Source organism: Haliotis cracherodii, unplaced genomic scaffold (assembly GCF_022045235.1).
Source record: "Haliotis cracherodii isolate W230 unplaced genomic scaffold, xgHalCrac1.p SCAF_4, whole genome shotgun sequence".
In the NCBI taxonomy this organism is placed as follows: Eukaryota; Metazoa; Mollusca; class Gastropoda; order Lepetellida; family Haliotidae; genus Haliotis; species Haliotis cracherodii.
In genome coordinates this window covers 8,639,035-8,656,617 of record NW_027266297.1, presented here as the reverse complement: position 1 = coordinate 8,656,617, position 17,583 = coordinate 8,639,035, and the positions used below count along the sequence as shown (strand labels likewise).

Here is a 17,583-nt window from a genome sequence, read left to right as displayed (position 1 = left end):
CCTGGGGATTACCATTGATCATTTTGTCATTTGTTCTAAATGGTTTTGTTAATAGCCAGAGTTGTTCTAGAATGCAACGTCCAATAAAGTTGTGAAAGAAGCAACAGTTTTGGGCTTTAAAATTGATCATAAATTAAATCTAAGCAAAACGTTCAAAGGCACTTGATATTCTGAAAGTTGTTTCAAATACTACTAAGTGGAGTGGAAATCTAGAAACAGTTCTTCACCTCTATAGATCATTGTTTTTTGTTTGTTTTGTTTTGTTTTTTAACGCCGCACTCAGCAATATTCCAGCTATATGACGACGGTCTGTAAATAATCGAGTCAGGACCAGACAATCCAGTGATTGACATCATGAGCATCGATCCATGCAATTGGGATACGATGACGTGCATCAACCAAGTCAGCGAGCCTGACCACCCGACCCCGTTCGTCGACTCTTACGACAAGCATAGTCGCCTTTTACGGCAAGCATGGGTTGCTGAAGACTTATTCTAACCCGGATCTTCACGGGTCTATAGATCACTCAAAGGATCAAAGCCTGATTGTGGATGGTGTGATTTATTCTTCATCTCGCAACTGACATGAATGTCTGACAGCAGTTAGAACGTCCGCTATCGAGAGCTCACAAGAGCCATGTTTTTAAGCTTCACGCAAATCCATCTAACCCAGATTTTCATAATATTTTTAATCCAGCTTTTAAGAGTTTGTGTGATACATTCGATTTCACCGCGAGGTATATACATGCAATCGCATATAAAAGATTCATATGTGTGATCCTTACTTATATGGCTAGATTTAGTTGCCACCAAGCAATCCTTACAGCCTGGCGCCGATTTAGAACAGACACAGCTAGAGAAGGCCTGTTACACATGCACTATTGTATAACCAAGAATTTAAGACTTAAATGGGGTGTGGAACTATCAATTCTATTGATTATGTACGTTTTTTGTAGGTGTCTAGCGGAAAACTAAAGTATTTCATAACAGATGCCATGGACATATCATATCAGTATGCAGCTCTCAGAAATATGCGGGGCACGGATGGCCCAGTCGTCTAAGGCGCCGCGATTCGCTGTGCAGAGTTGCGTCCCTTGGGCACGCCAGAAACCTATGATTGTGGGTTCGAATCCCGGTTCGCCCCGATTATGTTTCTAGGTTTGTCAGCACCATACCCGTGATCGTGGGTTTCACCGAAGTGGTAAACGTCTTAGACCTGCATCACTTCGGGCTTTCCTCCCACATTAAGCTGACACGCCGTGATATAACTGTAATACTGTTAAAAGCGGCGTTAAACCCAACTCACTCACTCACTCACTCAGAAATATGCGACCAGTGAAGATCTGGGGTAGAATGGGTCTTTAGCAACCCATGCTTGCACTAGTTATTGCTGAGTGCGGCATTCAACAACAAACAAAACACACAAAACAAACAAATCAGAAATATGCGTTCACAGGCGTCTATGTCCGGCAATCAATGTGAATGCTTCAATACCTTTCACGTGTACTGAATCATCAAGAAGCATGTGACCTGTTGTCCAGAGAAAGGCATGGCGACCAGGAGTATTTTACGGCCGGTTCCTCATATTAACTTTGTTGGTAGTTGAAGATAGCGACTCAATTGTGATCATGGTACACAGGCATAAGTTGTGGCCGAAACTTGATAAATTGGTTTACGGATAAAAAATGTAATGTGGAAAATTAATGAAATCTCTAAAGCATAATTTTCATTCCACTACCATTACGTGTTCACAACACTTGTGCGTACAAACTTTGTTTGATTGGCAATATGTCAGCTACATGACGGCTGTATGTGATTAATCGAGTCTAGAACAGACAATCCAGTGATCGACATCATAAACATTATGTCATTTGGATACTGTGACATGTCAGCGACCATGGACACGATGGTACGTTAGTAATACATGACAGAATTTGTTTTCATGTCTTAAATTTTCCAAGACAATCTATTTGATATCAAACAGACCCTGAAGGGGTGCCTTTTGCTATTTTTGCGAATTTTTGGCATTTTACTTGTCTCGACTTCCTAGGAAATTTAAACAAGTTAGTCTTAGCTGTAGCGGAGGGAGGTGTCGTTTCCGTAGCAGAACTGAAAAAAATGTTCAACATTTTTCATCCAAACTTAGAACATGTATTACTCAAGCGCTGAAGTAGTGGCTTTTGCTATTTAGGAATAGTTTTGTTTAATAGTTTTTTCCTGTTTATTTGCAACAAGTTTGACTTTGTTCACTTTGCTCATAGTGATGTGTTTGGGCCAGCCTTTCTAAAGGCCATATATCTCTAAAACTAATAGATACTCTTTCTTGAAACTGTGCACATACAAAGACCAGTTTGTCATCTGGTGCTTTTTGCAATTTAGGAGTTATTTTAATTAATAGTTTTACTGTTTCCATGGCGACAAGTTTGATTGTGACATAGAAATACAACGTTCCGAATCCCAGTTCCATCGTATTGTTTTGACAGATCAGTAACTACGCTTGTATACAGATTGGATAGAAATGATCTCATCCAGGACTTAAAGTAATAGTCAGATAATTTGTGGGGGCCGGGGGAATTTGTCACCTGCTGATGAAGCTTGTTGAAGAGAGAGTACGATTTTACTAGCGCTTTATTAGCGCTGTCTGCAGCATACAGTATGCGAAAAGTCTGCAATGAGCATCGGAAGCCTCATTTAGTTCAGGGGCGATATAAATGTAACCAGCGTTGAGAGCATATGCAGTGATACGTACGTAAAATATCATTAGTTCTGTTCTAAGGTCACATTTATGTTTGATTGGTTGATTGAGTATGGTTTTACGCCGCTTTTAGCAATATTCCAGCAATATCACGGCGGGGGACACCAGAAATGGGCTTCACACATTGTACCCATGTCGGGAATCGAACCCGGGTCTTCAGCGTGACGACCGAACGCTTTAACCACTAGGCTACCCGACCGCCCCGTTATTTTATGAATGAGGAACACCGAGAATGGCTAGCACACATTGTAGCCATATTGAAAATCGAAACCGAATACTAGAATTCGGCGGGACGAGCGAACTCTTTGACCACTACGCCAGTCCACCGCCCCTCCTTATCTGTACATGTTTGTTAACGGTTAGCTGTGTTTTGGTTTCAGTGAGTGAGTTTTTTTACGCCACCTATTATTAAAACAATATTGCATCAACGCCATAACGATGCCATGCCGCAAATTGAAACACATGTAGTACATGTGGGGTCTCCCCTGTTCATTCAGCAGTGAATGGGTACCCGGTAGTATGAAATGGAGACTGTTATCCTTCCAGCGCATTACAGACAGCTTGGGTTGTATACTCCCCAAGGAAAATACAGTGTCCACTGGTCCATTCACCAGGGAGGTAATGTAGGGCTTTGAACATACTTTAGAGTGTCGATTTGGCGTATTAAATATCACCACATCGTTATTGCAATAAGTGGGTTGGTTACCAGTATGTTTCGGGAATACAACTTGGGCCTTCGGCGAACACTTTCGCCACTCGACCTTCCTACAACCATGAAATGCAAGTAAATGAGCCATGGGAATGGTGGGTACGGGGGGGGGGGGGGGGGGAGGAGGAGCACTGAACAAAAAATGTTTAAATTTAATTTGTCTTGTAAAGGAATACAGGTAAGCGAACACAACCAATACAGACACACATTCAGAACATTTTCTGTAGGTTCGAGAGGTGGCACATGGTATATGGGGAAATGATGCTCAAAGCGAAGTCAAGACCAACTCAACCACCATTCTGGTTTAAAGAAAGTTATTAATGTGTTTGATTAATATTAAGTTGTCCAAAGGTAGACAGCACGACATCATATTATTGGAAGAGTTGATTTGTCCTCCACATCAAATTAGACACGCTGGACACGATCATGATGCACAGTTTATTCAGCATAACTATCATATTGCAAAGGGAATTCGTAGTAAACGCCACATCCTGCAACAGTCCAGGTCCGATTACATAATGTCTGTACAAAACTGGACAGGGCAAACGAGTATGACAACAGTTAAGACGGAAAGCATGTGCTGCGCCATCGGTAAGAGTGCCTGACCGTCCGACTCACTGTACGACAAGCATAGTAAGTGAGTATGGTTTTACGCCGTTTATAACAATATTCCGACAATATCACGACTGGGAACACCAGAAATAGTCTTCAAAAATTGTACCCATATGGGGAATCAAACCCACTAGGCTTCCCCACCGCCCCACGACAAGCATACTTCAACTAAGGTATCCTTGTCGGTGTATCAACACTTCCATCACGACCGACTGATGAAAGAGTTTGAGGTATATACTGTGAACGATGCGGTCAACATGTCGCTCATTACATCCCCCATCTGGTGAGGTGAGGTGAGGTGAAACTGGGTTTAACGCCGCGTCCAAGATTATTGCACTTATATAGCGACGTGCATGTACGTGTGTGTGTTTGTGTGGCTGCTTGAACTAGGCCGGACTGATGCCGATTTATAGTGCTGGCCCACTGATATACCATGCCGCTGTTTAACATGAATACCCCACTCAGACACAGTAAAGTGACGCCGAGCCCACCTTGTTTTAGCCCCTTAACGTCAGGCAGGGTAACAACAAGCACCATATTGTTACGTCTTTAGGTATGACGCGGCCGGGGTTCGAACCCGGGACCATCCGCTCTCTGGTTGGACGCTCTACCACCGGAACAAGGAGGCGGTCCTCTACAATAGACATAAGGCGAGTCAGTCGTCAGGATCATGAAAGCATATAGCCAGACAGCGTATTTTCAGAGGGTTCACATCTGTACTGATACAGATAGAAAGAGTGTCACGGTTAATGAGTGATTGCTATTGTATTTGCAATGTACATAAACATGTGTTTTCCGCCTTGCGGAACTTTTCTGTCTTTCTTGATGAGCTGACATCAGATATTCAGTTATCGCTCGCGAACTTGAAAACAGTTAATGTAGACAGTATATACTGAAGATTTAACCGCGCTCAAGTTAACATTTGAAACCTCACGTTGCGCGTTCGGTTCCAATTTCAATTAAGCGTTGTTAAATCTACAAGTAACCTAGTTCTACATTGAAAACTTTGTACTTTATCTCCTAAGTGAACTCAATCAATGTTTTGGTTCTTTAACTTTAGAAACGGGTAAATCTGCCAGGATTTTCAACAATTATGTGGTGCCGGGGAGAACACACCTATTACAAGTAATTAGTATGTTCACTTGGACAAGTCAAAGAAAGAACTCCAGTAGGTATAACGTCTACTTTCTTTAGTTCATCACATGGGTAATAATTGCATACACATACAGAGTAGATATATAATACACAGTTCAACAATGCACATATCACAATATTATAACAGAAACAATATAATATAGGTTGAGCTTATGACCGATTAAAACTAAGTTTCTAAATATGTACATGAAATATATATATATAATTATATATATATATATATATATATATATATGTATATCACGCCAATACAAATGCCGCGCATATTTCCGAAAAAAGCAACTGCAGTAGCACAAAGGAAGTAAATACAATCATATTTAACAATATGGAAATACATCTAAAGTGTGTTTGACCGGTTCCACACCTGTGAAATGTATTACAACCGCTTTTTCTTGACACATCCACCAATTGCCCCAAATCTTTATCTGCACTTGATGGTTATGGTTGCCTGCATTATCAGTCAGATATATTGGGCCATGTACAGCAAACGCAGATAAGTCCCGATGCGTGTTGGCATCTTAAAAACTGTTCAAATATGGTGTCATCTCCCAGCAGGCACGTGTGTGTATATCTCTGTGGGAATGTGCTTCATGCGCAGGGTTGGAGGTTACCATCTGAAATATGTTGTGGACAAATTACCATTGAATCAGCTCCGTTTTCAAGACAAATATGAAAACTAGGCTGCACGTACAACGTGACTATTTGTGTTATAAATACAGTAACGAAAATCAGGTAAACGAAATTTGAGTGAATATTGATGACGATACATCAGGAATCGTGAAGATATTCACCGCCAAAATATGAACACGTGTGAGTTTCATTTCAGCGCTGACGTCTCATTTGAGTCATTCGATGATTAATCATTTAAAAAAACCAGTGCGTTACGCTTTAGTCAACAATATTAAAACTGTTTATATCATTTTGAAACAGACATTAGCTTATGTAGTTTACCTTCCACGTGTTTACAGTAGTAGTCGGAGGGTATGTTTGTGCAAGGTATAGCGTCCTCTGAAATGTTGAAATAAACCTGATGTCCAGATCCACATTCCTGTGAGATCTTCATACCATTTACACACCTGTAGTACTGAGAACAGTTACCAGGGTATGTGTTCGCCCTTGCGATGTAGGCGTAAGTGCTACAGTCACACTTAGAAGGAGGAGCTGTAAAACCAATAGGAACAGTTGCAGTCCTTTTCCCCTTTACCCTACACCCTCTCTTCCCCTATACCGTCTCTTTAAGAAATGTGTGGTAATATTCGTTATCATCTCTCTCTACATGCAGGCTCAAAATTCTCACTCAAGGCTCAGATCATTCCCCATTGGGCTCAAATCAGTCCTCTTTGCAATACAATATTCTCTCTCTCAAGTCAAGGCACCCGTTACTATGTACGTAACAAAGCACATCGCAGGGAATACTATCACTAAATACTGTTAAATCGCACATACTGAATTACTACTTATTTCCGGATGGTTTGTGTTAAAACAAAAATGCACAGCACGTTTAAGGTATCTCAGGCAATACTATGTTGTATTTTTAGAACTGGATATTAACATTAATTTGAGATTACTAATGACTTGTAAATCTTCATTTCTTACATATGCTTCACTCACAATGAAACGGAAACAAATAAACTTCAATCTTACCCGTAGTACTAACTGTTACATTTCCATAACCTGCCGTAGTGGCCCCTGCTGGTATTATTGAAAACAAAGAAAAAATCGTGTCCAACTTGTGGTATGTGTTTTGACATAACAAGATTTATTAAACAAAAGTGATAATCAGAATATTGTGGACATATTATACAAAACGACAAATCCTCGCTTCTCTGACAGGAACCAATTCTCCGTCCTTCTATAGTACACAGTATGGCTTTAGCGCCCAGAACGGCAAAGTGTTATGCGATATGCGGCATGCGATATACTTTAACTACTACATGTAATACACAACTTTCAGAGAGAAAAACAGCTTTCAATTATCCATAAAATTCGAAGTTTTAAACAAAGATATTAATGTGTACATATGTATTTTAGAACTGGCTATTATCGTTAATTTGTCAGATAATGAGGTTACTAAGGGGAAGCTCTCAGTTCTGAATATGTTACAACTGCGCTGAAATTAAAACGAATAAACTTCAATCTTACCCTTGGTACTAACTGTCAATCAGAATCTTTGATGTAATTTAAACGGTAATTTGTTGTCTAAAAAACCCACATCTTAATGCAAACTGTAATCGAACAACAAACAGGCATCTATCTATTGTATGTGTATCACTCACATTCGACGTATCATGGTGGCGCAAAGATTTGAGAGGAGAACATGACTTTCCGATTATTTCAAAAAAGACATACTCACGGGATGAGGAACTTTTCAGTGCACAGAATGAAAGTCTATAATCTGTGGTGCAGGCCAAAGATTGTGTCGCATTAGCGATGAAAAGGGAACTTCCCGAACATGTTCTGTTAATTGGGGCTCCGTTTACACACCAATAATACTCCTTGCAGTGACTTGGGTGAGTGTATTCACGAGGTATGTTGTCGCCAGTTGCTCTACTTGCGCAGGAGAATGGATCTTGAACAAATAACTGACATGGTACACATGCCTAGGTGACAAAAAAATACAGTGAAACGTGCTCAGCATGCTTCTCACAAATTGGTTCATGTGTATGGCACTGTACAGTGATAAACGATACCATTGATATCCGATAGATGTAACTGTAATCATTCTCAGATCAGTTGTATTGAAACAATAATGTTCTTTCAGTAATATTACCTGTCGTAGTGGCCCCTGCTGGTGCTATTTAAAACAAAGAAGATATCGTGTTGAACTTGCGAATTGTGTTGTGACATAACAAGAATTATTAAGAAAAAGTGATAACCAGAATCTTGTGAACATATTATACAAAAGGACAAATCGTCGCATCTCTGATAAGACCCAATTTTCTGCCTTACCTTAGTATACAGCATGGCTTTAGCGCCAAAAAGAACAAAGTGTTATGCGATATGTGATATGTGATATGCGATATACTTTAACTATCACATGTGATACACAACTTTCAAGCGAAAAACAGCTTTCAATGATCTATAAAATTCTAAGTTAAAACACAAAGATATTAATGTGTACATATGTATTTTAGAACTGGATATTATCATTATAAGTTTAGATAATGAGATTACTAAGGACTTGTAAGTCTTCATTTCTTAAGTGTGTTTCACTCGCAATGAAACGGAAACAAATAAACTTCAATCTTACTCGTAGTACTAACTGTTACTTTTCCATTACCTGCCGTAGTGGCCTCTGCTGGTGCTATAAAAACAAAGAAAACATCGCCTTGAACTTGTGGTTTGTGTTTTGACATGACAAGAATTATTAAGAAAAAGTGATAATCAGAATATTGTGGACATATTATACAAAGTGACAAATCCTCGCATCTCTGATAAGACCCAATTTTCTGCCTTTCTTTAGTACACAGTATGACTTTAGCGCCAAAAAGAACAAAGTGGTATGCGATATACTTTATCTACTACATGTGATACACAACTTTCGAAGACAAAAACAGCTTTCAATGTTCTATAAAATTCTAAGTTAAAACAAAAAGATATTAACGTGTACATATGTATTTTAGAGTTAGGTATTATCATCATGAGTTTAGATAATGAGATTACTAATGACTTGTAAGTCTCCATTTCTTAAATGTGTTTCACTCGTAATGAAACGGAAACAAATAAACTTCAATCTTACTCGTAGTACTAACTGTTACTTTTTCATTACCTGCCGTAGTGGCCCCTACTGGTGCTATAAAAACAAAGAACATATCGTGTTGAACTTGTGGTTTGTGTTGTGACATAACAAGAATTATTAAGAAAAACTATCGTGTTGAATTTGTGATTCGTGTTGTAACAAGAATTATGAAGAAAAAGTAATAATCAGAATCTTGTGGATATGTTATACTAAAGGACAAATCCTCGCATCTCTGATAAGACCCAATTCTCTGCCTTTCTTTAGTACACAGCATGGCTTTAGCGCCAAAAAGAACAAAGCTGTATGCCACATACTTTAACTACTACATGTGATACACAACTTTCGAAGACAAAAACAGCTTTCAATGTTCTATACAATTCTAAGTTAAAACAAAAATATATTATTGTATACATATGTATTTTAGAGTTAGATATTATCATCATGAGTTTAGATAATGAGTAAAGAACATATCGTGTTGAACTTGTGGTTTGTGTTTTGACATAGCAAGAATTATTAAGAAAAAGTGATAATTAGAATCGTGTAGACATATTATACAAAACGACAAATACCCTCATCTCTGATAGGACCCAATGTTCTGCCCTTCTTTAGTACACAGTATGACTTTAGCGCCCAAACGGCAAAGTGTTGTGATACACAACTTTCAAGGAGAAAAACAGCTCTCAATGATCTATACAATACTGAGTATAAAAATATATTAATGTGTAAATATGTATTTTTAGAACTGGATGTTATCATTAATTTGTCAGATAATGAGATCACTAATGACTTGTAAGTCTTCATTTCTTAAATGTGTTTTACTCGTAATGAAACGGAAACAAAAAAACTTCAATCTTACCCGTAGTACTAACTGTTACTTTTTCATTACCTGCCGTAGTGGCCCCTGCTGGTGCTATAAAAACAAGGAAAATATTGCGTTGAACTTGTGGTTTGTGTTTTGACATAACAAGAATTATTAAGAAAAAGTGATAATCAGAATCTTGTAGACATATTATACAAAACGACAAATACTCGCCTCTCTGATAGGGCCCAATTCTCTGCCCTTCTTTAGTACACAGTATGACTTTAGCTCACAAAACGGCAAAGTGTTATACGATATGCGATATACGATATACTTTAACTACCACGTGATACACAACTTTCAAGGAGAAAAACAGCTCTCAATGATCTATACAATACTGAGTATAAAAAAGATATGAATGTGTAAATATGTATTTTTAGAACTGGATGTTATCATTAATTTGTCAGATAATGAGATCACTAATGACTTGTAAGTCTTCATTTCTTAAATGTGTTTTACTCGTAATGAAACGGAAACAAAAAAAACTTCAATCTTACCCGTAGTACTAACTGTTACTTTTTCATTACCTGCCGTAGTGGCCCCTGCTGGTGCTATAAAAACAAGGAAAACATTGCGTTGAACTTGTGGTTTGTGTTTTGACATAACAAGAATTATTAAGAAAAAGTGATAATCAGAATCTTGTAGACATATTATACAAAACGACAAATACTCGCCTCTCTGATAGGACCCAATGTTCTGCCCTTTTTTAGTACACAGTATGTCTTTAGCGCCCAAAACGGCAAAATGTTATGCGATATGCGATATACCATATACTTTAACTACCACATGTGATACACAACTTTCATGGAGAAAAACAGCTCTCAATGATCTATACAATACTGAGTATAAAAATATATTAATGTGTAAATATGTATTTTTAAAACTGGATGTTATCATTAATTTGTCAGATAATGAGATTACTAATGACTTGTAAGTCTTCATTTCTTAAATATGCTTCACTCATAATAACACGGAAACAAAAAAAACTTCAATCTTACCCGTAGTACTAACTGTTACTTTTCCATTACCTGCCGTAGTGGCCCCTGCTGGTGCTATTAAAACAAAGAAACTATCGTGTTGAATTTGTGATTCGTGTTGTAACAAGAATTATGAAGAAAAAGTAATAATCAGAATCTTGTGGATATGTTATACTAAAGGACAAATCCTCGCATCTCTGATAAGACCCAATTCTCTGCCTTTCTTTAGTACACAGCATGGCTTTAGCGCCAAAAAGAACAAAGCTGTATGCCACATACTTTAACTACTACATGTGATACACAACTTTCGAAGACAAAAACAGCTTTCAATGTTCTATAAAATTCTAAGTTAAAACAAAAATATATTATTGTGTACATATGTTTTTTAGAGTTAGATATTATCTTCATGAGTTTAGATAATGAGTAAAGAACATATCGTGTTGAACTTGTGTTTTGTGTTTTGACATAGCAAGATTTATTAAGAAAAAATGATAATCAGAATGTTGTAGACAAATCCTCGCATCTCAGATAAGACCCAATTCTCCGTCTTTCTTTAGTACACAGTATGGCTTTAGCGCCAAAAGAATAAATTGTTATGCTATATGCGATGTACTTTAAATACTACATGTGATACACAACTTTCCAATTTGAAACAGCTTTCTATATTTTTATTCTATACAATTCTTATTTTTAAAAACAAATATTTATCAGTACATATGTATTTTAGAATTGAAATTTATCAATATTATTTTAGATAATGAGATCACTAATCACTTGTAAGTCTTCATTTCTTAAATATGTTTCACTCGCAATGAAACGGAAACAAATAAACTCCAGTCTTACCCGTAGTACTAACTCTAATGTTTGCATTACCTGCCGTAGTGGCCCCTGCTGGTGTTATTTAAAACAAAGATAACATCGCGTTGAACTTGTGGTTTGTGTTTTGACATAACAAGAATTATTAAGAAAAAGTGATAATCAGAATATTGTGGACACATTATAGAAAAGGACAAATCCTGGCTTCTCTGATAAGACCAAGTTCTCTGCCTTTCTTTAGTGCAAAAAATGGCTAAAGCTCCGAAAGGACCAAATGTTATGCGATGTGCGATATACTCTAACTTCTGCATCTAATACACAACTTTCAAAGAGAATAACAGCTTTCAATAATCTATAAAATTCTAAGTATAAAAATGTGTACATATGTATTTTTAGAACTGGATATTATCATTAATTTGTTAGATAATGAGGTCACTGATGACTTGTAAGTCTTCATTTCTGAAATAAGTTTAACTCGCAATGAAACTGAAACGAAAAACCTTCAATCTTACCCGTGGTATTAACTGTTACATTTCCAATTCTATTACCATCCCCCGCTGAAAGGGCAGATACAATCAGAATCATTGGTGTAATTTAAACGGGTTTTTTTTTCTCTAAACAACGTAAAAAACCCATTGTTTAATAATACTGTTGTCGAACAACAAATAGACATATCTAACATGCATCTATCGGTGTATCACTCAAATTCCACGCATAATAATGGTGCAACGGTTTCAAGAAGAACATGACTTCCCGATTATGAAATAAAGCATTATCACTGGATGATGAACCCATCTGGGCACAAAATGGCAAATGTATAATCGTCAGTGCAGGCCAAAGTTTGTTTCGCATTAGCGATGAAAAAAGAACTTCTGTTTTAGGGAGCTCTGTTTATACACCAAAAATACACCTTGCAGTGACTTGGGTGAGTGTATTCACGAGGTATGTTGTCGCCAGTTGCTCTACACAGTAAGTGTATGAGACAAGTGAAAATAATTCAACAAAAACATCGAACCATTTGCATGACATTTTGCAATCAAGCATTTTAATGTATTCATGAAAATTGTGATTTTAGGAAATGTTCACATTATATCAAATTGTGGAATTTGTTTGGTTTTCCGACAATATACGTTTTCTGCTTTTTGTTTTTTAATAATTTATTCCTGAAATTACACTGAACTGTATTGAATATAAGTATAGGTGAATTAAGTCATGTGTGTGCCTGATGTATATAGTATGGAAGCAGTCACGTCCCACAATTAGATAAAGTGTCTCCATCAAAGCAAATAACCAATTACATCGTTACAAGTTATTGAAACTTATCAACAAGACAATGCATAATTGGGATAATTTCGTTTCTACAACTGCTAGAATTGTAGGTCATGTTTTAATGAAGAAATGCAGAGTGGCAGCAAATTGCTAGGTATTTTGATTCTAAAGAAGACAAAGTTGACTTCAAAGAAGGTGAGTACACGTTCTGTGTATGTTATTATTGGCTGGAGATATGTTCCACTGGCTTTGTTTCAGATTGTGGGACTGATTAGCTTTATTGCGTAGTCGTTGTGTCCTCCATAAGTTCCATTCCAACGAATTGAAATTACAATTCTACCATGAATTTGGAATTTACTCGTTTCTGATTGGTCAATCAGAGGCTATTAAATCACAATAAACCCCCTCTGATTGAAACAGCTGGTTTGACGGCCGCATCACCGCGGAAGCTAATATCCATAGAATAGTACTATTTTCAGTAATTGTCGGTAGGCATATTTGAATATTTATATCTACAATTACAGGTTACAAAATGCACAGATGCGGTTACTACAAAATTAAAAGGATGTGTGGCAATACATTTCATTCAGAAAAACACGACAGAAATCAACAAAGGGAATGTGTTTACGTTTTGGAGACAACAGAGAGCTTGGAATTTTGGCGCTTTTCTATATAGGACTGTGACGTCATATTTTTTGCGTCACAATGAGCGATATGACGTCATAATGGTGACGGGCGCTGTAGAGCGAAAGCCTTGCAAAGCTTGCTTTGTTTTCTTTAGGGATGCCCACCTCATGTTAGCTTACCAAGTTGCCGTACTTATATGCTTTCAAAGCCTGTCATATGTTCGAGTGAAGTATTACGGTGTAAACAAACTGCTTGAATATATACAGCACCATATTTTGTTCGGTGATTCCGTAATTCAGATCGATAACCCACTCAAAACACTGAACTCAGCCCATGCCGCTTCACTCTGTATATTTGCTAACACCAAAGAGTTCGCATTTTATTTAGTCGTGGTAGAATGGAGATAAACATACTGTGTTTTCAATGTAGAGCTAGGTTACCTGTAGATTTAACCGCGCTAAATTTAACATTTGAAACCTCACGCTGCGCGTTCGGTTCCAAATTCAATTTAGCGGGGTTAAATCTATAGTTACCTAGGTCTACATTGAAAACACAGTATGTTTATCTCCTAATTATAACTGTTCTGTCGAGATTTGAGAGTTCCTGTGCATAATGTAAAACAAAATGTTATAGACATAATGGTATGGTAATTTATGGTACGGCGCAATTGCCACTCTTGCCTGGGACAAAGTGAGTAATTGTCCGGGTTGTAATTGACCGGTGGGACTTCTTCTGGGTGGCAATTGTCCGGATGGCAATTGTCCATGTCCCCAGAGAACTATGTTTTCGTTTATTGTTTGACGCCGTACTCAGGGTATTGGTGCTAACGGATTGCGACTTATACATAATTGAGTCTGAATAAGACAATCAAGTGGTTGATATTGGGAAGAGCGATCTACGCATTTTGAGTACGACACACTGGCAGCCAAATCTACAAGTCTGGTTTTGTTTGTTGTTGTTTGACGCCGCACTCAGCAAATTTCCAGCTATATGACGGCTGTAAATGATCGAGTCTGGACCAGACCATCCAGTGATTGATATCATGCGCATCGATCCACGCAATTGGGATCGATGACATGAATCAACCAAGTCAGCGAGCCTGACCACGCGTTTGTGAAAGCAATTAGGCAAATGCTATTTAAAACTCTTGGAAAACTTGATGGTTTTCCACCACACGTAACTGATTGTGTTAACATGAGTGACGTCACACAACAATATCCTGTGATCATTGGAGCGTGTCAGCATGTCCATGGAGGTTCACATATGTCATTGTCAGCAAATATGGTTAGATTTCAGATTCTACTTTCGAACGATGTCGAGACTAATCCAGCACCTGTTACAATGAAGGATTTGAACACTGTAAAGACTGAACTTGAAACTGGCATTCTCACTGAACTGGAAGACTTTAGTCAGTCTTTGTTCACCGAGATGAATGCAATCAAAACCCACCTCACTGGCCTTAGCAGTAAGTGTACTACTGTAAATTCTCTCGAAAACATAATATTAGACATGCTAAGTAATCTAGATAGAGTTAGCCATGGGCAGGGTGCCATATACATTGATATCGACGCACCTAACGATAAACTAATTTGTCGAGACATGGCTCCGAGATCGACAGGTTAGAAGCCTTTAGTAGACGAGATGATATTATATTTTATGGTGTACCAGAACAACAACATGAATCTTTCGATAGCTGTAAAGACAGAATCGTCTCTATCCTTAACGATCATGTTACGACAAAGCTTTGACCAAGCCCTGATATTGTACGTGTGCATCGGATCGGTAGCAAACTAAACTGTATTGCTGTGCAATCATATTCACGCTTATTTCATATAAACCTGTACTTTTTACAACATGTGAGACTTTAAAACGTGCCTGTCAGTAAGCGGGACTACTGTTGTTTGTCACGGGAGTTGTTGTCAAGGTACGGTAAACCCAGTGAAAGTCGTGGTGATTTATCCACCCCTTGTAAAACCATACACATGATACGCCCAATTTCCTTTGTCTGTCGCCACGTCCTTCGCTGCTGGATATCGCTCATTTTCCTGCAAGGAATCTTGACATAGCCTGGCACTTTGAGGAGAGGAATAGTTGGAGGATACGTCCTCCACAAGAGGAAGCGATACAGGATCTATGTAGTGTAACATACTCGACATTAAACTGACAATGCCAAACACAGCCAGTGCGCAGGACAGGATCCTTGGTATAAAGCGCCTTCCACCAAAGTGAAGAAGCATATAGTTGAAAGATAACCGATTTCGCTGCAGCTTGTGAGGGAGCCCTCTTCTTGTACTGCTGAGCCCAAACTGCTTCTCCGGGGAGGTGACCTGGGACACTGTGTAGGACTTGACTGCCTCTAGCACCAGGGATGTCGCACTGAACACAGCAGTTAACCATATAGGACGTTGTTGAAACACCGACCTCTTCCTGATTCAGCTATGGCGTCGACACTCGCTCTGTTCTCCCCCATCTTGAATATATTCTGCCTGTTAGACAGGTTAAATGAGATATATGTGTGTTATTTAATAATTGCAAAATACTTTTTATTCTGAACAGAATGAAAAAAATATCAACGTTTAGCTTCATTGGATGTGATAAGTAACGTGCATTGTGTATTCATATGATATCAATTAGCTACTTCATTTTCCCTTCTTCAGATATGTTAAATCGCACAGGTAAGTGTAACTGTTGAGGTACATTGATTTCTCCATTAGCTGCAGCATGAGTGTTCCTGATCATGATACTGATCTTCAGTAACACAAAGGTTGTCCGCATTAAGTGGGGTTGTTCAATATGCTGCTCTTTTAGTGACACATTATTCATCTGTATGAAGTGGTATTGTTCAAATATACTGATCTATCAGTTACATATCATTGATCTTCACCAAGTGGGATTGTTCAAGTATGCTGCTCTTTTAGTAAGACATTATTCATCTGTATGAAGCGGGATTGTTCAAATACTGATCTATCAGGTACATATCATTGATCTTCACCAAGTGACATTGTTCAAGTGTGCTGATCTTTCAGTAAGACATTATATGTCTATGACCCGCCACAAAAACTTGCAAACTCAAGTCAATTGTCACCCATCACAAACAAACTGGAGATATGTTGTAGACCCAACAGACCCGTCACATTAGACTAGGAATGTATGCCAAAGACTTGCGATGTGCTCGTACAAACACAATACAGACTCCACCCTCAACATGGATATTGATGTACTACTATAAAGTATGGACATCACCACCACCACACACATAATCACCATGGACTAGTGATATACACCATGGACTAGGGATGTACACCATGGACTAGGGATGTACGCCATGGACTAGAGATGTACACCATGGTCTAGGGATGTACGCCATGGACTAGGGATATACACCATGGACTAGGGATGTACGCCATGGACTAGAGATGTACACCATGGACTAGTGATATACACCATGGACTAGAGATGTACACAATGAACTAGTGATATACACCATGGACTAGGGATGTACACCATGGACTAGTGATGTACACCATGAACTTGTGATATACACCATGGACTAGGGATGTACACCATGGACTAGTGATGTACACCATGGACTATTGATGTACACCATGGACTAGGGATGTACACAATGGACTAGTGATATACACCATGGACTAGTGATGTACGCCATGGACTAGGGATGTACACCATGGACTAGTGATGTACACCATGGACTAGTGATGTACACCATGGACTAGCGATGTACACCATGGACTAGGGATGTACACCATGGACTAGTGATGTACACCATGGACTAGTGATGTACACCATGGACTAGGGATATACACCATGGACTAGGGATGTACGCTATGGACTAGGGATGTACACCATGGACTAGTGATGTACACCATGGACTAGCGATGTACACCATGGACTAGTGATGTACGCCATGGACTAGGGATGTACACCATGGACTAGGGATGTACATCATGGACTAGTGATATACACCATGGACTAGTGATGTACACCATGGACTAGTGATGTACACCATGGACTAGCGATGTACACCATGGACTAGAGATGTACGCCA

At 38.5% G+C, this 17,583-nt stretch overlaps 1 protein-coding gene across 1 annotated transcript; it reads right to left on the bottom strand.

Moving 5' to 3' along the window:
- Positions 1-5,469: 5,469 nt before the first annotated feature.
- LOC139478490 (uncharacterized) lies at positions 5,470-15,987 on the bottom strand. The gene is made up of 8 exons (XM_071260977.1): positions 15,939-15,987; positions 10,827-10,880; positions 8,481-8,534; positions 8,001-8,024; positions 7,584-7,799; positions 6,875-6,922; positions 6,182-6,391; positions 5,470-5,844 (listed from the first exon to the last, which is right to left on the bottom strand). Exons 1-8 carry the CDS (start codon positions 15,985-15,987, stop codon positions 5,819-5,821), a joined length of 681 nt encoding a protein of 226 aa, XP_071117078.1. The 3' UTR covers positions 5,470-5,818.
- Between the last annotated feature and the right edge of the window lie 1,596 nt (positions 15,988-17,583).

What these genes read in the sequence shown, in the direction of transcription:
- LOC139478490 (XM_071260977.1), bottom strand. Translation starts at nt 15,987, where the DNA reads ATGGGGGAGAACAGAGCGAGTGTCGACGCCATAGCTGAATCAGGAAGA. An exon ending in AGTAACAGTTAGTACTACGA is followed by an intron (nt 8,025 to 8,480) that starts GTAAGATTGAAG and finishes TGTTTTAAATAG; the next exon opens with CACCAGCAGGGGCCACTACG. An exon ending in AGCAGGGGCCACTACGACAG is followed by an intron (nt 7,800 to 8,000) that starts GTAATATTACTG and finishes TATTTGTTCAAG; the next exon opens with ATCCATTCTCCTGCGCAAGT.